General features: G+C 43.2%; 1 protein-coding gene across 3 annotated transcripts in view; it reads left to right on the forward strand.

Moving 5' to 3' along the window:
- The window catches only part of LOC110538388 (protein TANC2), a 145808-nt gene that overhangs the window by 53569 nt on the left and 68707 nt on the right, over positions 1–23532 (forward strand). For all 3 annotated transcript variants that reach the window (XM_036938417.2, XM_036938418.2, XM_036938420.2), the window contains exon 3: positions 15080–15176. In XM_036938417.2, the coding sequence (XP_036794312.2) occupies positions 15113–15176 (64 nt within the window). In that variant the 5' untranslated portion in view covers positions 15080–15112. The remainder of the gene's footprint in view (positions 1–15079; positions 15177–23532) is intronic.

Below are 23532 nucleotides of genomic sequence, written 5' to 3' on the forward strand. Positions count from 1 at the left end.
TTGAGGCCACTGACGGCCTATAAACCTGCTTGCGTCCTCACAAAACTAACATCCTCGTTGACTAAACAATTACATTTTTACTTTCTTTGTTTTCTTAGAGCTACATTACAATCTAGTACTGGTAAATTACTGCGAGCCATTTAATGCTTTCTGTCTCATTACTGTTATACAGTAATACTGTGTCTAATCCAGGGGTTCACTACACCACTATTGTATTTGTGAGATCAGAGTACGGGGAACCTTCAACCGTCAAGTGTTTCCTGATTTGGTTTTAGGACGTGGTCTTTACTTCCATGTTCTACATCCGCTCGACCAACTGTAGTAAAAGGGAGTGCAAAAGACTCCCAGACCCCCCATGCATTCACATACACACCGCCATACTCCCACTCTCCTCAAGGATATCCTGTCCTTATGTGTTAAAGGAATGGCATCATCAAAGAGACAGCTGTGCCGGGTCTTAGCAGTGTGAAAGGTAAAGAAAACACACACAGCAGTTTGATTCAGCGCCAGGCCTTCACCCACTTAGGCTCAATTCTGAATGCATTATGTCAGGATTATAGTGTCTAAAACCCTCAGCCTCCTCTGCCAACGACATTAGTTGTGGGCGCCGTGTTGTATCTGTTAATTGCACTCATAAAAGTATCTGAATTTCTTCCGGTACGATTGATAGATCTCTGATTTTCACCCTTGTTGTGGTGATGGTCGGTTTAAGCGTATCGCTGCACCATCCTGACAGCGTGTAATGTGTAATGGTATAATTCCTCAAACTCGCTTTAGCTTTGTGCTTGGCTTAGAAGACAATGATGCACAGCAACAATCTTGTCTGGGTGGTACAGACTAAGCTTTTTAAATGGCTTTCCCCATCCTGGAAATCAAAGGTTATATCGATGTTGAGTGTTGCAAGGTAGCATGTCGCATTGGGGTTTTGAGGATGGTCTGGTCTGTGTGTTTTTAACCTGATACTTTAGGCACGATAGTGCATTGTGTGTGGATCGATTTGCACTTTAATGTGCCAATGTGTGTGAGTGTGCAGTGCACACACAGCTGTGTGGGGGGGGAGTATTAAAGTGATCTGCGCCATCCCAAAAAAACGATTGCGCTGCAGAATCTCTCATCAGTCCGTTTCAATACATTCCCAGCCCCTCGGCCCAGCCACACACACCTATATAAAACACTGTCCACTCCCTTTCATAATCCCAAGGTTGATTTTGCAGTCCTTTGTCATGCAAAGCGGAGGACAGGAGCACGTCAGAGGAATTACTCCCCTCTAAAGAGCAGCACTCAGGATTCAGATGGATGCCCAGGGATAATGGAACTAACTTGTGTGGATTTGAAACAAACACAGAGAGGGAGAGAGAGAGACAAAAGTGTACAAGTGAAAGAGTACACCACACATAAAGAGAAGGAATGAGACTTCTTGAAAAAGTGCCTACACTTCATTAGCTACTTCAAATGGCTTTAATTGTTTGTCGGTCACAAGTTCAGCGGTTCAGAACCTGAAACATGGATAGATGAACACATACATATAGGCACGAATAAATGTAAGTTCTTATCCTAGTAATGGAAAATATAGTTTATCAGAGCCATATAGGAAGTTGGGCCACTGTGGTTTCTTCATTATGATGCATTTACATTACACTTCAACATTCTATGGCAGCCATGTTAGCGCCCCATTAACATTACATGGGGAATATTTCAACAATGCTATGTCACTGAATGTGTTGAAATAGTCCAACATTCAAAATTCTAAAAGTTGGCCTAACTCTATTTAATATATAAAGGCGGAATATATATATTTATTTATTTATTTATTTATTTATTCCGCCTTTATTTAACCAGGTAGGCCAGTTGAGAACAAGTTCTCATTTACAACTGCGACCTGGCCTCGTACAGTCAATAACACAATAGAAAAAATCTATATACATTGTGTGCAAATGGCATAAGGAGGTAAGGCAATAAATAGGCCATAGTAGTGAAGTAATTACAATTTTGCAAATTAACACTGGAGTGATAGATGTGCAGATGATGATGTGCAAGTAGAGATACTGGTGTGCAAAAAAGGTAAGTAAATAACAATATGGGGATGAGGTAGGTAGTTGGATGGGCTATTTACAGATGGGCTGTGGACAGCTGCAATGATCGGTAAGCTGCTCAATTAGCTGATGATTAAAGTTAGTGAGGGAGATATGAGTCTCCAGCTTAAGGTATTTTATTTTTATGTATTTTTTTTTGGGGGGGGGGGATTCTATATGGCTCTGATTCTCATCTGGTGTGTTTACTCTTGCTAGACAAACCTGTCACTGACATGGACACACATTCATACACAGTGTAGCCTGTATCTCCCTCCATTTTAGAGCAGGCTGGTACCGCTGTTGCTATGCAACCATCCACCGTCGCTAACTGATGCATTAATTAGAGTTTCAATTTGAATACAATTGTTATCTTCTCCTGGAATTGCCTTGGCTGGCATATTTGTATTCTGCCGAAAGGTTTTGCCACGGTTGCTTTCCACGGTAAGCGTGTTATGAACACACCCTGCCCCCCTTCTGCCCATCTACATCTACTGCTATCCACTGCTTTGTAGAAATGCACCAGCTCATGCTCTGTCAGACATGCACTGCTTTCACATTGCAAGGAAAAGAGAGGACAATACAATATTTTGTGGAGTGAGAAACCTATCACAAGGATGGGATAAAGATACGTTTTTTGGGGTTGTCATGAAATGTCTCCACAGTGGGAAATGTATTCACGGCGGGGCATCGTCTCAACAGGAACCTTCACGTGGTGAAAACCGCAGCGCAGAACAAACCCATCAAAATGTATTAAACCAAGACATTCTCGGTTTCCACCCCCTGCCATTTTGTTTGGCATAGAGGCTTGCTCTCCTGCCATTGTAACTGATCACTCTGAGACCTCACAAGGTCGGGGAGCAAAAAGCAGCTCCCCTCCGCCTGCTACAGTAGTCAGCTGCTACCGTGTCAGGACTCAGGGGGCATGAGGGGCACAATGCTGTCACTGAGAGAACGATGGTGTCAGAAAGCTACGTGCTGACATGACGTGTCCCTGTGAGTAAAGCATGGGTTTGACATGTCACATGAAACGCTTCGGCAGGAAGGTAATGTCATTACATCTGTCATACGTCATCTACCAGAGTATGAGTTAATCACAACAGCAGGAGGATTACGAGAGTTCTTCCTGTTGGAGCGTCAGGAGCTGGAATGTCCGATATTGCTGACATTTTTCCCAGTCCTCCTTTTGTTTTCTGTAGTCTAGACAATCCTCACCAATACCCTTTGCTTTGGGGAAGGATGTGATAAACTGCCTATTCTAAGTCCTTGGTCTTGTACTAACATTATTACCTGGCTAGAAGGCATTGAGACGAGGGGTGTGAATTTTTTTGTTAATGTTAATAAAAATCCCTAACCGAAAAACAGTTTAGTTTTTTTCCCCCCCTACAAAATTAAAATCGCAGTGCAGTTATCACAAAAAATATTTTCTGTCATAGCCTAACTAGACGATAGGCTATAAAGGCCTGAGGAAAGTTGTGTAATGTAAAAGTAGACTCACTCAACGATATGAAGTCGATGTAGAAAGTAAACCTCATAGTGGGTAAATTTCCACAACAACTAAGAGTGTTGAAGTGCAAGGTCAACTTCTCCAGGGTTTTGGTACCCTGGCTACCACGCTGTGAACAGCATGAAGTGAACCCATAGATGCGCGCAGATGCTGTGTGTGACTGTGAGAGCTAAGTGTTGCATCTGTACCATTGCAACATACAGTTTTTGATTGCCGATAGATGGGCCTAGTACACGGTTCTGACTGTCTGCCTGATGGCCGACCTGCCTATGCTGTGCCATCCCCTTTCTCTCATGTCCCTCGCTAACTCGCTATTAAAGATGCAAGTGTTTGTTCTTGGAAGTACGGCAGCTACTCAGTCTCCTCCGTTTCAAAAATAACATCTTAGGAGTCGATTACTATTGGAATCCAATCTTGACACTTATAAATGGGAGTCGTCAACGTGCAAGAGTCGAGGAATCAATTATTTTGCCGTTGACTCTCCACTACGTCATCGTCGTTAACATTTGGAAAAATGGCAGAGAAAGGCAAGCGACAGCAGCGAAGTATGGGAATACTTTGAGAAGTTAAATGAGAAAGAAATGCAAACTTTGCGAGGTGGAACTGAGGTACATTAATGGTAGGACAGGTGCAATGTTTAACCATCTGAAGGGGATGCACTGTGAAACCCAAACTGTTGCTGGCAGCAGTGCAGCTGCATTGTGAATTCGCATGGAATTTTATAAATGTCGTATTGTTTTAACGGCAAACTGATCAAATAAATGGCTGTTTAGATGTTAAGAAACATTTTCCATTTGTCACATTCCTAATTCAGACTACACATGACTACTTACCAGACAATCAACATGAGATTGCAGAAACTGATTGCCGTTAGCAACTTGAGGTCCCTCTAAAATGACACTCTCCTATCAGCTTTACTGTTGCTCACTGGATCAGGGCCCAAATCCCTGCGCACCTCGATCCTCCCCAGAGCTCATTCAAAAACCAAACACAGGAAACGGTGCTATGACCAGTACTGTACATTTTACCCCTCTTCGTTTCCCCTCCCATTTCCCTGGACTCTGCACCCGCAGCTGATTTATTGTTTGAGGTTCCCCCAGAATAACAGTAGAGGGCCATTTGTTGTTCCAGTGTGTTCCTCAAGCCTGTGGGTTCTCATTCACCACCTAGTGGCTTCAAAGGTGGAAGTGTGAAACCTGATGACACGATGAGGCTGAAGCTCAATCTGTTCAGGCTCCTTTCTCCTCTAAAAAGAATAAAGCATTCAAATCCAGTGTGGCACGGTAATATGTTTCGCTTCAGCTATTGTTGGTACAATGGAAAATGTCTGCATTCTTCAGAGCCGTCATCAAAAAGACCATAAATATCCGAAAAGATGCAGGAGAGCGTCCTCTAATTAGATGAAGCAAGTTATATGTAGACACGTCCTTACTGCTATTGTTGTCATTACTTTGGTTAATTGACAACCTTGTTTTTATGATGGTCCTCAGCAATACAGATCAAACTGAAACTTTGCACACCTATGTTATACAGCGGCTGGGCTGGACACAGGAATGCAATTATGTGAAATGCACAAAAATCAAAAGGGGTAGAGAAGTGAGATGTGGAGCTCTTTGAAACCTAACGGAACAAGCACACAGTTATTTTTGAAAAGTGAACCCTTTGATCGCATGCTCTCCATTAAGCCTGCACAACTCAGTGTGCTCTAGTCTACAGAGACAACACCCCCAGTCCCCCACCTAGTCGGGGAGCCCTGTACTGTAGAATAGTTTATGCAAGTTGAGGCCGCTCTGCTGTCATGTCTCACCGCAAAGATGTGTATAGTAACTGCTACAGTGAGGTTAAGGTGAGATTTTAAATTGCATTCTAGTGTGAACGTCAGCACATTGATTCTGTATTCAATGGTATTTACGTTGGGATAACGATAAGATGACTTCATCATCCGTGTTTGGTTGTGTGCACAAGTCAAAGACGCCAGGTAAAGGAGAAGAGGCAGCATTACCCCATTTGTACAATATCTGAACTTTTGCACTGGTGTCCGTACACCCCCCTGATGACACCCACCCCATTCAGTGCATAGAAACAGAATAACCCATGAGCTCAAAAAGCAAACGGCGTCATATTGCGACATGTGAGACCCTCCAAAGGGAACAGATCATGCGACACACCACAGTGCCTCCTGGGCGTAACAATGACCCGCCGTTTCATGGGGCGAGAGGTCAACAGTGACATCTTGTTTTCAGAGCTCAAAAAGGCCCCCATTGGAGAGAGAAATTAATGGTGTCAGTGCCAGGCTGTTGTCATGGGGATCTCTGATATCACAACCTGACACACGGCCTTGACCCGCTCTCCCTCTACTTACAGCACACTGTGGAGGCTGTCCTTTGTTACTTCCTTTATCCTGAACTAGTCCTCTCTGTTGTAACACTAAACCATTTACTGTTTGAATTTCCTTCACAATGAACTAATTTAACACCATTAAGATGGAGGGAATTTATTTTCATAACTTGCATTTATAATGAACATATTCTTATAGAGGAGGGACGAGGAGAGCAAGTGTATTAAGTTGATTTAATACTGGTTCTCTTTCTTGGCTTTCTACCAAGCCTCCTGTAAAGCTTCGTACTCTAGCTGCACTACCTCCTCCACCTCTTTTAATGTTATGAGTCGGTGCTTCTCTCCCGGTCTGTTGAAAACAAACAACTTGAGATTGCTGTAACACTCCTGTTGTACTCCCTATGTTCTGCCGTGGGAAGTGGATTGGCAGTGTGAGACGGTCATGCTGAGACAGCAGCTGGGTACTGCAACACACACTGACTCTCTCCCCTACTGCTGTCACAGTCTCTCTGAATCACTTCACTTGGCTATGCTTGTATGGTACAGTTTTAGGACAGGTAAGCTATCTAACTATATAGCCTAATTAGCTAGCTATCTGTTTAGGAAATGTGATTTAAAAGGGAGTACTGCACTGACTACTACAAGAGCATAGATAGTCAAATAAATATGCAAGGTTGTGATGCAGGCAGCATACTGGCCTGATCATTTCTTGTTATATTTTCAGAGTCCCTGGGATCCAGCTAATCACAAACTAAGCTAAATTAGCCTATATGTTTAACTGAGACAACAGTATGTAGCACTCAACCACAAAAATAGGCTTTCAGGGATCATCTCCAGGAGTAAAATCACATGGCTTAAAACTTCCTCTTCAACCAGGGAGGACCCATTCATTTTGATAATATCATATATATTCACATTAGCCCCTGATCCATGATAGCGGATTATCATAAATGCTTCTCAGCTCTTGTAGACCGATAAACACAACAATACTCCACAGTCTGTTATAGAAGTCAGATTTGAGTTTGGAGTATATAGGTCTTATTCAGTGCCTCCCAACTCTGAGATAAGAGCTATATAGAGTTTTGGAAAATGGAATCCTTGAGCTGAAACTAATTTTCTCTCATGAGCAATTGCAGCATTGAAACCAAAGTCTTACATCCCATCGATTAGAGGTGATTGTTAGTCACCACTAATGTGCCCTGTACAAATGTGGTGTTATCAGAGATGTAGCCCACTCTGATGGGAGGAAGCAAATGTGTGTGTGCACTTCACAGCACACTGGCTTTTGTGCAGACTCCCTGTGCTTCTTCTTATTCTTGTTAGTTTTGGATATACTAGTCTCCTCAGAAACTGGAAAGAATCATATTTTTAGGACATTCTGAGAGTTCAGCATCAAGTCATCCAGTGTATTCAAAGAAAGCGGGGCAGGACTAACTTTTTAAAATGAGAGATAGGGGATCCTGTCTCAGGGTTGTAAAACCTTCTCTATGTATGACATGTTTTATACCCTGTTCAAAAATGATTACTATTCTCCAAAACTAAAGCCTTACTGAAAAACGTACTATATTGAGTCTGATGTGAACTCATTGTGCAATACCATCCATTCCATTACTTTAGTTTACTTCAAAGTCCCTGCGTCAAGTTTAAAGCTTGTTTTCTCTTCCCTCACCTCTTCCCTTGAGTGCAGTAGAGCTCGCGATGCTTGACTGGAAGGCAGGTAATGATCGGTGAGCCAGTAAGCCAACTGTTCAAACCAGGCAGTGGTATCGACCACTAGCTCTCCATGGGGGAGAGATAGGTGGTGTCAGGCGAATCATTGTCTGGCCCTCAGCTAGACTCTAAAGCGCTTTCCTATTAGTGTGAGAGGAACAGTGAATTCCATAATCAGGTATAGAGTGGGAAAGAAGTGACGTGAGTTAAGCCTAATCTAAGAGGCCGTGTGAGGCGAAAATCTACCCCCCCCAGTCCCTCTGGGCAGGGTCTCCAGAATGCTAAAGAGGTGCAGCGGCGTGACTGAAATGGGCATCTGAGCGGTTGCCACTGTGCGTGGCAGCTTAGGGACGGACCCTATGTAGGTTTAGCCCCATCCCTCCCACCACCCCCCTTCTGCTTGTCCATTAAAGTGGGGGATTTTACAACAGACTTGGATGGGTTGTTTTTGTTTCTTTGTTGTGGGGGTCTAGTCTGGAACTAGGGGTGATTTTGCTGCTGAAACACTTTTTTTGAAATATCTGATTATCTTTTAGGTAAACATGTTAGTAGTGTATGTTGAGCATATGTGATGTCCCTTGATTATCATTCGAAAATGGTTGCAGGTGGACACAATGCCCTACAACTATGTTCAATCATACAGGTTATTTGATGGTTTTGCCGTGGCCTTTGATGTCGTAAAGGAGCAGATACGTTGAAAAACCAACAATGACTAACGTTAATAACTGCCTAAACGGACAGTTCCGATGGGCCTCTGAGCGTGATTAGTGGATGTTGATGTTGTAGCGTGTAATTGTAAGGATAACAGGGATAATTATGACCACTTCTAAAACCTCCCCCCTTAGTTTTCTACAGAGGCCTGTTAAAACGTTCAAATATGTACCCTTTCAACCAATGTGGTATTACTGTACTCCTCTCCCTCCCTTCACTTTTCACACTCATATCAGCCCTGTTTTGTGGCAGCAGCAAATCCTAAAGAATAACAGTAGCGATTGCACTATGGAGCAGCAGTGGGAAAAAAAAGGCCGATACCGATTTAATCTGCCATTTAAAAAAAAAAAAAAAAAAAACGTTTTTTAATAATGACAATTACAACAATACTGAATGAACACTTATTTTAACTTAATATAATACATAAATAAATTTAGCCTCAAGAAAATAATGAAACATGTTCAATTTGGTTTAAATAATGCAAAAACAAAGTGTTGGAGAAGAAAGTAAAAGTGCAATATGTGCTATGTAAGAAAGCTAACGTTTAACTTCCTTGCTCAGAACATGAGAACATATGAAAGCTGGTGGTTCCTTTTAACATGTCTTCAATATTCCTAGGTAAGAAGTTTTAGGTTGTAGTTATTATAGGAATTATATGACTATTTCTCTCTATATGATTTGTATTTCATTAACCTTTGACTATTGGATGTTCTTATAGGCACTTTAGTATTGCCAGTGTAACAGTATAGCTTCCATCCCTCTCCTCGCCGCTACCTGGGCTCGAACCAGGAACACATCGACAACAACCACACTCGAAGCAGCGTTACCCATGCAGAGCAAGGGGAACAACCACTCTTAAGTCTCAGCGAGTGACGTTTGAAACGCTATTAGCGCGCACCCCGTTAACTAGCTAGCCATTTCACATCGGTTACACCAGCCTAATCTCGAGAGTTGATAGGCTTGAAGTCATAAACAGCGCAATGCTTGAAGCATTGCGAAGAGCTGCTTGCAAAACGCACGAAAGTGCTGTTTGAATGAATGCTTACGAGCCCGCTGCTGCCAACCAGCGCTCAGTCAGACTGCTCTATCAAATCATAGACTTAATTACAACATAATAACACACAGAAATACGAGCCTTAGGTCATTAATATGGTCGAATCCGGAAACTATAATTTCGAAAACGTTTATTTCAGTGAATACGGAACTGTTCTGTATTTTATCTAACGGATGGCATCCCTAAGTCTAAATATTGCTGATACATTGCACAACCCTCAATGTTATGTCGTAATTACATAGAATTCTGGCAAATTAGTTCGCAATGAGCTAGGCTGCCCAAACTGTTGCATATACCCTGACTCTGCGCAATGAACGCAAGAGAAGTGACACAATTTCACCTGGTTAATATTGCCTGATAACTTTTCTTTTAGCTAAATATGCAGGTTTAAAAATATCTACTTCTGTTTATTGATTTTAAGAAAGGCATTGGTGTTTATGGTTAGGTACACGTTGGAGCAACGACAGTCCTCAATTATGATTGATTGTTTTTTATAAGATAAGTTTAATGCTAGCTAGCAACTTACCTTGGCTTCTTACTGCATTTGCGTAACTCCTCGTGGAGTGCAATGAGAGGCAGGTGGTTAGAGCGTTGGACTAGTTAACCATAAGATTGCAAGATTGAATCCCTGAGCTGACATGGTAAAAATCTGCCGTTCTGCCCCTGAACAAGGCAGTTAACCCACCGTTCCTAGGCCATCATTGAAAATAAGAATGTGTTCTTAACTGACTTGCCTTAAATAAAATTGTAGAATATATTTATTTTAAATCGGCGTCCAAAAATACCGATTTCCGATTGTTATGAACACTTGAAATCGGCCCTAATTAATCGGCCTTTCCGATTAATCGGTCGACCTCTACCAAGGATGCACTGTGCCCCTCAGAATGGGCTGTGTGGATGGGTTGTTGTCTGAGTGAACACACAATAGCATTGATGAAGGTTCAGCCTCCAATCGCCATTTTCCAGAACATATGCCTAGCATCTGTGATCAGGCCTCCAAGGGGAGGGAAGGATGGGATGCTGATTGCATGTTGCTGAGCTTTCAGGGAAGATGCTTATTTCTGTACCGCAAACAGACACATAAACACACCTATGTGTTCAAGCTACCAAACAACCAAGCAGGCTGGTTATGGTCTTGGATTGCTACTCTCCTTGCATGTAAATTACCAGTCACTCATTTTCACTCGCCCAAATGCATCACTGTTAACTTTTCACTTGTTGGGACAGATTGTCAAACTAGCCCCTTTTCTTCTCTTCTCGGATGCTATGCCATTTGGATAAGGTCACCCCATGTCCTAATCTGTATTCAGCGTCAGCTCTCATTTCTTGTCCCTGTAGCCTTGTCGACGACGGTGCACGTCTCTGACAGGCTCTGATGCCGGGCCTGTTTTTCTGCTGACGCTGTTATTGTAAGCCGCGAAGCTGCTGTGTAAGGTCATGGTGGAGGGCTGCGCCACCACGGTGCGGCTCATTAATTACACAGTACCACGCTCCAGTGGGCACCCGGGCACCCTTTTCCTTTCCCACATGAAGAGCACAACGTCAAGAGGAGAGAGAAGGCAACACATACGGCATAGACATGGCTAGGAGGACCATGACATCACATGGCAGTTGACTTAAAGCCTAGAAGGCGCTTGGAGGTGTCGGTGTGCTTGTCCTGTAGGGCACCAGATAGTGTTCTTGTAACGGGAGGATTGTGTGAAAGTGCTTCTGAATGACTTCAAGCAGTGTGCTTCTTTTGGAGTGTGCCAAGGAATTTGCCTCCTTTCTCCCCACTCTTCCCCTGTGAAATTGGGAAGCAGGGCTGGGTCATTGGATTATTGTATGAGAAAAATGGTTTGATTTACTACAAAAATGTGTAGATATTCCCTCTCTCTACCTACCACCCACCAACCCATCTGTTTTGTATTTGCTGGGCTTCTGCCAGAATCAGGCCATATATATATATATATCACACACACACACACACACACACACACACACACACACACACACACACACACACACACGTGTGTATATATACATACGCACACACGTGTGTGTGTGTGTATATATATATATATACACACACACACACACACACACACGTGTGTATATATACATACGCACACACGTGTGTGTATGCATACGCACACACGTGTGTGTATATATACATACGCACACACGTGTGTGTGTATGCATACGCACACACGTGTGTGCGTATGCATACACACGCACACACGTGTGTGCGTATGTGTATATATACACACACACGTGTGTATATATACATACGCACACGTGTGTGTGTGCGTATGTATGCATACACACACACTACAGTATGTACTTCCTATTAACTTTGCTCGTTCAATTGAACATGTGTAGGGAAAAAAAAAGTTTACTCGTTGTGAGTTCCCTCCAATACCTGGCACCTGCTAGAACTGACACTTCCCGGCAGCGATTGAAGATGTATCTCTGCCCGTTAAAGGAAGTCTGTTCGGCTCAGAATTGCTGCCTTTGTTTAAGCCAGCCACCCTCGCTGTGCTTTAAGTCCGATCTGGCTCGCTGTGTGGGTTGTTTTTTAGACATCGAGAGAGAGTGAAACAGAGGAGCTCTGGATTGTATCGAACAGATTAAAGGAGCCAAAGTGAAGGAGGTTGTTGGTTTTTATTTCTTCTGCCATGTCATGCTGCTACAGTCATGGGGGTGGTGGTAAAGTAGAGGGGCGAAGCAGAGGCTTCCAGGAAATGGCACCAGGGAGAGCTGACTGTGGTCAGACCACGGCCACAGACCCCCTGTGGGAGAGAGCGAGAGAGAGGCAAAGGGAGGGGGGTCTGAGTTACAGTTGGAATACAGACATATGGACATGTACTGTTAGCAAACATGGAGAAAGAGTGCGGAATGGAGGATAAAAAGAGAGGAGATGAATAGACTGTGTCTAGAACAAACTAGACACTAGAGATTGAACAGAGGAAGAGGATTGACTGGCGTGAGAAACGGGGGGGAAATGACGATTTGATGAAAACATTGGAAAAGAGAGGCTACAGGTGGGGGTGTGGAGGAAGAAAAGAACAGGATAGGGTAGGAGAGACGAGGTCGGGGGAGCTTCACGCTGGCTCGTCTTTGTTGATGTTGTTTGGCATTGGGGGCTGCCAGAAGAAGCCACAGGGCCCAGTGTCTCGCTGAGTCATTCCCCAGCTTTAACATGGAACATCTGTTACTGTACAGTTACTCCCCCCCCCCTCCCCTCCCCGTACAACACAAAAGCACCAAGCCAAACTGAAAAAGAGTCCTCTCCCTTTGCCTCTATGGCACTGACTGGCTGACACCAGTTGAAAGAGTTTTTAAAGGTCTCTGGTTTTCCTCAAATATCAGGAACACTCCTGCTGCTGATTGCCTCAATTTGGTGTGCGCTCAGCTCAGGACTGGTTGTGTGTCGGATAGGCTTAGTCCATACAGCGTATACCAGGGTATTTTTCAATACCGTTAACTATTTCTTTAGATTTTTTTATTTTTAGACATTTCAATATTTGTTGCTACTTTTTAAGTAAATACCTGCAGTTAACTGTGCAGTACTTTAGGAAATAAAGAAGATTGCGTTCTTCATTTCACCTGTCACATAATTTTTCATTATGAAGCTTACCGGTAGTCCCCAGTCACGTGGTGTTTGTTTACAAGCACACAACGACGAGAGACCGGAGCCTTGTGAGTCACTCACTGTTGTACAGCATTGCGCCAGGTGATGTAGTTACAATATGGAATTCACAACTAAGTGTTTGCCAGTTAGATGTCTTATAACTATTAAGTTAACTGTCTAGAATTTGCTGAATGCTCTGCAGTTGTGCATTTGGTTTGCTAATTTAATAGCTAGTTAGCTACAGTATCTAGTGGTTAGCTTCTTCCAAAATTAAGCTTTGCTTAGTAACAGCAGAGAATCCCCTATACAGTCAAGAGACTGTATAAAATGTTAGCAATGCACTCGTTAGCATTCTTTATGGGATGTTACATGTACTTGTTAGCATTGCTAACCTTTTGGAGTACAGAGTCTCAGTGGGGTTTGAAAACAGCGCCCCTTGTTCAGTGCCGGTATTACCGAAATATCCAGGGATTGCGCAAGGTCATTATGAAGGTATGACAATTTGGATACCGCCCAAGCCTAGTGCCGGCTCAAAAAGCGCCTCGTCTTCAGCCTCGACCTGGAGTAGGCGTGGTCGACGTTCTCAATGTTTGACACCTTGTGTGAAAAATGTATGACATTAGTCAAACACGAGAGAATACCTGAAAAGCCAAAATGGCTAATCCAAACTTTCTAAAGATGAAGTTGAAGAGGATAAGTATGAGAGGGAACCACAGTCGGCTCTTTCTAGAAGCTGTAATGTGACCGAAGAAGGCAGAGGAAGATTTTAACAGCGTGGTACCAAAGATTCCCAAGACACTAAACGCGTGGGTCTACTCGATACTTAGTAAAGGGATTGCTGTTCGAAGCTCAGGCGGCATTTTAGGCCTCCTCTATTTGCGTTGAGGAGAGCCAATGTTTCCACTCAGTCCACAACTGTCTCTTTTTCCTGCTTAATTGTTATGCAGCGTGGCAGCAAGAGAAAAGAAAGGCAGGAGGACACAATCTTTTTCTCTTTCATTTTATCTCTCTTGGTCTTTCTCTCATATACTCACACAAAAGCACCCGGATGGATGCAAGCTAAAAAGAAGCTCAGAAACATACATATGCACTGATACTACTTTGCACATTACAAAGGAACATGATTTCAAATTCTGTTGAGCAAACTTACACCTATACGTTCACACCAGTAATTATCAGTCGTATGGGTGTGAATGCTGTTTGACGTAGGTACTAAAATATTCCTCAAGTAATTCAGTGAAGAATGACAGATCTCATGAAAGAGTTATTATAACACACAGGAAGGAACAAGATCCCCCTACCAGGCTGCTAATGTAATACTCACCTTTTCCTCATAGAGACTACGAATGTGTCATTGGTATGTATAAGAGGATTAATAGTTTACCTGTGAGAAATTTCTGTTAAGAACCTGAATTCTGTAAAACCATTTCCTAGGTGACAATAGTACAATTACCTTCTGTACCGTTGTGGTGTTCTGTGGTGATCTTTCTGGAATTTGCAATATCTTTACCTCATCTGCCCCTTGCACTATCCCACCACTTGCAATTTAAATCAAATCAAATGTTATTGGTCACATACATATGGTTAGCAGATGTTATTGCGAGTGTAGCGAAATGCTTGTGCTTCTAGTGCCGACAGAGCATCATTATCTAACAAGTAATCAAACAATTCCACAACAAATACCTAATACACACAAATCTAAGTAAAGGAATGGAATAAGAATATATACATATAAATATATGGATGAGCAATGACTGAGCAGTATAGGCAAGATGCAATAGATGGTATAAAATACAGTGTAAACATATGAGATGAGTAATGCAAGATATGTAAACATTATTAAAGTGACTAGTGATCCATTTATTAAAGTGGCCAATGATTTCAAGTCTGTATGTAGGCAGCAGCGCCTCTGTTAGTGGTGGCTGTTTAACAGTCTGATGGCCTTGAGATGGAAGCTATTTCTCAGTCTCTCGGTCCCAGCTGCAGATGCCAAGTGAATACTGCTGACAACAAATAATAATCAACATCAGTAAATATAGCCTACATTACATTAAAAACACTCACTTTTTCTTCTGCAGATTTCTCTATAGCCGCTGCAGACCGGTGCAGTCATGTTCAGGAACAGCTTGAAGATGCTGCTTGGCGGCAAGTCCAACCGCAAAAATCGCAACAGTGGTAAGTCAGTCTGACCAGTGTTGTGTATGTGGTGTGTCTGTCTGTATGTGTGTAAAGCTTGCTCACCCACAGTTTTAACTATGTGCTTCAATAATACAACATATGACTTACTGTGGTTATCGCCTGCTATTGAAGTCACTGAGATCTACCAGTGATGTCTTTTTTTGCCACTATAAACCAAGTCATTAACCTAAGCACTTATACTTGCCTCTTTTCACAAGTTGGCGTCTGCCTAGCTTTTTTTACGTTGATAAAACGTGACTCGCAGTACAGGAGGCATTGCGCTGCTGCTGAGTTCAGAGCGAGATACCTGTGACTACACAGCCATGGCACCCTCTCCAGGGACTTGGAGTGGAGCGTGCCACACGATCAGTAGAGACGTGTCAAGCTTGGTAAAGTAAGTCTTTGGAATGTAGCTGGTTATGTTCACGTCTCTAAAAATCGGTGCAGAGTCAGCAATACAGTACACACCAAACACTCTCTTCCCTTACTCAAGTTACTCATCTCCCGGAAACGAAGGTTTGAGGTCATTCGCAAAGGGTTTCAGTCCCCATGAAACTGGAGACGGGTTGTTTTCCATCATTAGTTCCTTTTAACTTGAAGAAACTTTATATGAATGTAAGTTACACAATTCTATTACTGTCTGACCAAGGACATGTTTTGCAGCATAGTGAATTTAGTTTTGCAGTTTCATTACAGTAGTTCCTACAGGCTCAAAATGTTAGCAACGTAAAAATTAGGGATGCACAATATATCGGTGAACATATCGGAATCGGACGATATTAGCTAAAGATGCCAACATCGCTATCGGCTCTGTCTAGTTTAACGTCTGTGCAAAACCGATGTCAAAGCTGACGTGCATACCTATATAACATAGGTACAGGACGTGATGACGCCACGTAAAATGTTGTACTACACGTGCAACACAGCATTCCTAACCTAGCCCACAATGTCTGCTGTGTGGATCGAGCAGTCAACGATGTGAGCAGTCATTTGAAAAAGTAAGACATTTCAGAGAGACAACTCAAAGGCGAAATCCATTAATGCCAAGATAATGGAATTAATTGCCCTTGACAATCAACCATTCTCTGTTGTGGGTAATGTTGGCTTTCGTTGACTGGTCGAGCACCGGTACACACTACTAAGTGCGCTATTTTTCAGATGTTGCCCTACCGGAATTACACCGTAATAGCGTCACTGCAATTAGCTTCAAGAAATACCCTCTCTCATGGCATTAAAATGCCTGCTCAACAAAACTGCCGACAGGCTGTGAACCAGCGATTCGGTGGCATTCTCTCTTTACAGTGTCGCCCCCATGCTCAATGCTATGTACATGGACTGCTACTTCGATGCAGACAAGAAACAGGGTTTATGTAAAATGTTACATACACAGCTGGACAAGATGGAAACGGACACAGTGACAGTGCGCACCAAGGAAGACAGGCCATGGACAGACAGAGCTGAAACGTCACTGCTTGACATGTATGATGACATCCTGGTTGAGAGTGAAACAACGGAACAAATTAACAACGAAACAGCAAGTAAGTGAAATAAATAGGTTTTGATGATGTTTTACTGGTAATGGGGACATGCGTAAATGCCAACAAAATACATTTTGTCTGTGTGACCTTTATTTAACTAGGCAAGTCAGTTAAGAACACATTTTTATTTACAATGACGGCCTACCCCGGATGACGCTGGGCCAATTGTGCGCCTCGCTATGGGACTCCCAATCACGGCCGAATGTGATACAGCCTGGATTCGAACCAGGGACTGTAGTGAAGCCTCTTGCACTGAGATGCAGTGCCTTAGACCGCTGTGTCCATGTGTGTGTGTGTTAACTATTTAACTGTATTAGAATGCTTAAAAGGCATCACTTGTAAAATGTGTTACATTGTGCTCTAGGTTGGAACGTACTGTCAATGGCTTAAGGAATAAAGTTGTACCACCATTGGACTTTTGAACTATTTTCTCATCAACTGAGTTGCCTTTCCTCAAGACTCGAGATTCACTGGTGTATATTTCTGCTACAGTGTAGCAGTAGGCTCTGTAGGCTCATAAAAATGACCTGAGAGAACCTGAGCCAACCAAACACACAGTAACAAAGTGTTTTAAACTATGCCACAGTGTCAAGAGACCCTCTGTTCCACACAAGCCCACACTGTGTCCACTCTTGACACTTTGTTATTTCAATTGAGCTGAAAGGTTGCTAATAAACACCATTTAAAGGGCCAGAAAGGTTTTCAAGGCAGGGGTCCAGCCAGCGATAGTACCTCACATTTAATCCCATGTCCCTGTAAGTTGTTGAAGTTGCTAATAGCAAAGGCTGTCTTCGTGGCAACGTGCAGCCTCAGTCATGACTGTGTTCTGCACCTCAGTGGGGAGGTGTGGTAGATCTTGGCCACTACTCGTCGGGTGTATATGTTTTTCTTCCTAAAGCCAGCGCTGAGAGGAAAGTGTCCGGCTCTACGCTATGTTTACCCTCGGAACAGTGCCACCCCAGTGTGTTAAGAGCTCCTCCATTCCATCCAAACAGAATGAGAAACGTGATTCAGCAAACGGGCTAGTCCATTCAGAGCAGCAAGTGTAGTCCAGACTCTAAATCTGAACAAATGGTTTTCATGTTTCATAACCTCTCCCTTTATCCAGGGTAGTTATGGTAATTGCGCTAAAAGCCTGTGGTATCTTTTTTACCGGAAATACATTTTTGTATTTCCTCAGTTACTTGTCTTGTCAGACCACAGATAGTTATGAAAGGCCATAGAGGGCTAATTAGGGTAGTACACGGTTATTAGGGGTCACAAGATACTATGACTGTGTACCACAGAAGTCTCATGTTGAATGGCCTGAAAATGAAGTCACTGGCTTTACTCTTAAGGCAGAAAATACTTTTGGAATACTGTTGAAATAGAGAGAGATCGCAGAATCCAATTCAAACAGAAGAAGGCAATGCACTGTGGTTTTGTCGTGGGCTGGCAGAGGGTAGCAGGCAGGGGGCGATGAGGTGGGGGGGACACAGAGCCAGAGGTGTTTGGGCTCTGTACCAAGCCTGGGGTTGATGAGGTGCACTCCTGTCTAATCATTTTCCCTCTTGAGATGTTAGGGGCTCAATCATAGCCAGCTGTTTACCCTAATGCTGTACTGCTACCAACATCGAAGAGCATTTATAATACAAGATTGTTATGTGACACAGTATCTAACGTGACACCAAACTACCACAACAGTTGGTAAAGCAGTCTTTTTCTCTCCAAGGATGGCCTGTTTCAAATTTCCCTGGGATGCAGTTGCTGCTTTTCTCTTGTTATTTATATAAAATACCCCCCCACTAGTTCTGGCAAACCATTTATGACTAGCATTCTCTCTTCCCATGTCCTTGTTATTTTGTTGGTTTCAAATACATATTTTTTGTCCTTCAACCTGTACACAAATGAAAGGGAAAGGGAAATACCTAGTCAGTTGTACAACTGAATGCATTCAACTGATATGTCTTCTGCATTTAACCCAACCCCTCTGAATCAGAGAGGTGCAGGGGGGCTACCTTAATCGACATCCACGTCATCGGCGGCCGGGGAACAGTGGGTTAACGGCCTTGCTCAGGGGCAGAAAGACAGATTTTTACGTTGTCTGCTTGGTGATTCGATCCAGCAACCTTTCGATATCCTCAGCATATGTTTGGCATAAATGAAATCCAAGCCACCAGCAACTTGCCAAGTAAACATGAACGATCTCGCGACACTGGAAAACACATGATGTCACCTTGGGATTGATGGTTACTTGCCTCCAGATTCCTCAACCTCTTGGATAACAATCAAAGCTGACGTTAGCGACAGCCAACTGCAACACTGTGCGATATTGTGTGCAGAGCGAGGGAAAAAAAACATAATCTTCCAACCCTGAACAGACTGCGGTAAACATTTAGAACATGTCATAACACGTGTAGATTTTAAGGCAGATCCCCGGGGTTTCCTGGAACAAGCCAAGGCAGTTCTGTATTCAGTTACTATTTCTACACTGCTGTAGAGCTCAGTGTTCAAGTTAAGAGTCAGACAATAACTGCCTCACCTCCGCTACCCATTCAGAAGAGGTTTGGTCACTCACTATATACCACTACAGTTGAAGTCGGAATTTTACATACACCTTAGCCAAATACATTTAAACTCAGTTTTTCACAATTCCTGACATTTAATCCTAGTAAAAATTATCTGTCTTAGATCAGTTAGGATCACCACTTTTATTTTAAGAATGTGAAATGTCAGAATAATAGTAGAGTGATTTCAGCTTTGATTTATTTCTTCACATTCCCAGTGGGTCAGCAGTTTACATACACTCAATTAGTTAACATTGCCTTTAAATTGTTTAACTTGGGTCAAACGTTTCGGGTAGCCTTCCACAAGCTTCCCACAATAAGTTGGGTGAATGTTGGCTCATTCCTCCTGACAGAGCTGGTGTAACTGAGTCCGGTTTGTAGGCCTCCTTGCTCACACACTCTTTTTCAGTTCTGCCCACACATTTTCTATAGGATTGAGGTCAGGGCTTTGTGATGGCCACTCCAATACCTTGACTTTGTTGGCCTTAGGTCTTTGTGCCACAACTTTGGAAGTACTTGGGGTCATTGTCCATTTGGAAGACCCATTTGCGACCAAGCTTTAACTTCCTGACTGTCTTGAGATGTTGCTTCAATATATCCACATAATTTTCCACCCTCATGATGCCATCTATTTTGTGAAGTGCACCAGTCCCTCGTGCAGCAAAGCACCCGCACAACATGATGCTGCCACCCCTGTGCTTCACGGTTGGGATGGTGTTCTTTGGCTTGCAAGCCTCCCCCTTTTCCTCCAAACATAACAATGGTCGTTGTGGCCAAACAGTTCTATTTTTGTTTCATGAGACCAGATGACATTTCTCCAAAAAGTACGATCTTTGTCCCCATGTGCAGTTGCAAACCGTAGTCTGGCTTTTTTATGGCGGTTTTGGAGCAGTGGCTTCTTTCTTGCTGAGCGGCCTTTCAGGTTATGTTGATATAGGACTCGTTTTACTGTGGATATAGATACTTTTGTACCTGTTTCCTCCAGCATCTTCACAAGGTCCTTTGCTGTTCTGGGATTGATTTGCACTTTTTGAACCAAAGTACATCTCTAGGAGACAGAACTAGTCTCCTTCCTGAGCAGTATGACGGCTGAGTGGGTCCATGGTGTTTATACTTGCGTACTATTGTTTGTACAGATGAACGTGGTACCTTCAGGCGTTTGAACATTGCTCCCAGTGGAGGTCTACAATTGTTTTTCTGAGTTCTTGGCTGATTTCTTTTGATTTTCCCATGATGCCAAGCAAAAAGGCACTGAGATTGAAGGTAGGCCTTGAAATACATCCACAGGTACACCTCCATTTGACACCATCCATTTGACACTAATGATGTCAATTAGCCTATCAGAAGCTTCTAAAGCCATGACATCATTTTCTGTAATTTGCCAAGCTGTTTAAAGACACAGTCAACTTAGTGTATGTAAACTTCTGACCCACTGGAATTGTGATACAGTGAATTATAAGTGAAACAATTGTTGGAAAAATGACTTGTGTCATGCACAAAGTAGATGTCTTAACCGATTTGCCAAAACTATAGTTTGTTACAATGAAATTTGTGGAGTGGTTGAAAAACGAGTTTTAATGACTCCAACCTAAGTGTATGTAAACTTCTGACTTCAACTGTATATATTCCTCTCCAAAAATGCAGCATACGACTACAGCACTGGGACACGCGGTGTGCTATGGCTAAGCAGCTTGTATGGATGCAGCCTTGAAAGCGGATGATGGAAAGGGACCAGGGGATGTGTGTGTCGGCTGCAGCAATCTAAGTTTGCTGGCTAACGCCGCTCAATGGCTCTGGTGACTGTCATTGCCAGCCAAGACCGTTGTGTCTGTCCCAGCACCGCCTGCTAATTGCAAGCTTTTTTTGTCAGCAGCGTCAATGAAATCCAATCAAATTTAGAGGCTCATGCAACCGAGACCAATCAGGCGCAGAGCCACGCGTTATGTAAGGAAGCTGTGCACATTGACAAAATTAGAGATTTTCATTGCAGCTGTGGACCTTAGTTACTAGGCAGGCTGTCCCCTCCCATCATCCTCACCATGTTCATTCATTACTTCCTGTTTTGTTTGGTTATGAGGTTATTTTCCTCAGAATTTAGTTTACCTCTTTAAATAGCACTTTTGGGAGTGATGGTGCTGAAGCCGGCAGCTTGTCAGGTATGATTTACAACCAAGACATGCAGCTCTACTAATTGTTTCTGTTATTGAGGAGATGCATCATGTTAACATTGTCTGAATCAAACACACAATTTTTTATCCAAAGACGTATCCTCCTCTAAATGATTGTGCTAATGGAGTTGATTTTTGTAATTCAGTGTTACTACCCACCAGAGTAGTAAGACTATGGGACATTTTATTTTATTTATTTGCTCTGCCAAATCTCTGGCACTAATGCTTTTATCTACCACTCTTATCAGTCCACACTCCTCCTTCCACTTCCCCTTCTCCCTCTCTCCACCTCCCTGATCTGCATCTCTCCATGGTTCCCTCTCTCCGTCTCCCTGCCCATGCCCGCTGACAGGCTCTGGCCCACTGCCCATAATTTCCCCCCCCCCCCCCCAGAGTCCCTGCTGCCTGTGGAGAGAAAGCATCCCTGGAACAAGGCCAGGAAGATGGGGGCTACTGTGCGGCTGCCTGCAACACTACTGAGGGGCTCAGCTGTAAGACAACCTCACTACTCTTCCTCTTCTCCCATCCGTCACATCAGTCTCTCGCTAGGGAACCCTTCCTTCCACCTTTGTGTGTAGAACCTATAGATCCCTTGGAATGATGAGTGACAACGTAGAGGAGTATGGGGATTATAGGAGCTGAATGCTTCTCAAACACCAGGTGTTGCTTCAACACAGGTATCACCTTATGTAACTTGGCAGGTCATCATAGCACAGCTCACTCAAATCCCCAAATGAGCAAGCTACAGGAGAGGACATAGGAGTGCACTGCTCACTGCAGTCAGTTTACAACAGAGAGAAACTATATTGTAAAATAATGGGTTTCATGAGAGTCAGTGCAAGCTACATAAAATGGGAGGACTAAGTACAGCTTATTCCCCTGCTAACAATACCCTCTCTGAGCAGTCTCCACCCTGATACAATCTTGCACCAAAGAGCCTGCACCAGGAGTCTCCCCTTCTAAACCAATTCAGTAGTAACAGACACTAGACTCTGGCATGGAACTCTGCACCAGGAGGCCCAGTGTGTGACTGATGTTACACCCAGCCCTCCATGTGACTGATAGTCATTAGAGACCTCATCTCTCCTTCCTTTCCCCAGCCGAGGCTTTACACAGTATCACGTGACTCCGAGGCTGCATACGATCTTGCCCAGTCTCGCTTAGCTCACTGGTTTATCAATGTCGTCAACCCTATCCTCCTCACACCCAGCCAGTAGCAAAGGGGTCGTAAGCCCTCACAAAAATTGACCGACTGGTACCCCTGTAGATTTGTGTTTCAGATCTGTCTCCATGATTCATGCATAGGTGATTCACACTTGTGTAGTAGATGATTCAGATCTGTCTCCATGATTTATGTGTAAGTGATTCAAACTTGTATAGTAGATGATTCAGTATGTAAAGACCAGACGAGCTGCTGTTGTAAAAGTGTTATTCCCCTTCTCTATTGGTAAAGGTAGATGTTGCCCTTATCCACAGATCTAGGATCAGATTAGGAGGATTGAGTCCTTTTGGTTGGCATTTTACTTTGCTGTTGTAGTATTGACTCTGATGCCGACTACCTACCATTGTAATATTGTGGTCCGTTAGAATGCCTATAGTTTTCAGTAGGTTACGCATGGCCAGACTACACAAGTAGCGTCTCAGTTTTGGTGTGGTGTTGATGCATTGCAGATTTGTAGGGTTGTTTACAGCATTACAAAGCTCCACCATCCGCTTGTGTGTGTGTGAACCTGTCCTCTTTGGAATTCAGCCCCGTGGGAAAGTGTCACCTCAGATTATCGGATGGAACTCTTCTTGGAGTTACGGATGGATACGTATGCAATCCATATTCACTTTGTGCACGTACACATTAGAGGTCGAAACGATTAATCGCAATGGCCGATTTAATTAGGGCCGATTTTCAAGTTTTCATAACAATCGGAAATCTCTATTTTTGGTCGCCGATTTTAATTTTAAAAATATTTATTTAATTTTTATTTTTTACACCTTTATTTAACTAGGCAAGTCAGTTAAGAACACATTCTTATTTTCAATGACAACTTAGGACCGGTGGGTTCACTGCCTTGTTCAGGGGCAGAACGACAGATTTTTACCTTGTCAG

This window comes from Oncorhynchus mykiss, chromosome 12, assembly GCF_057628025.1.
Source record: "Oncorhynchus mykiss isolate SJ-2025 chromosome 12, ASM5762802v1, whole genome shotgun sequence".
Lineage (NCBI taxonomy): Eukaryota > Metazoa > Chordata > Actinopteri > Salmoniformes > Salmonidae > Oncorhynchus > Oncorhynchus mykiss.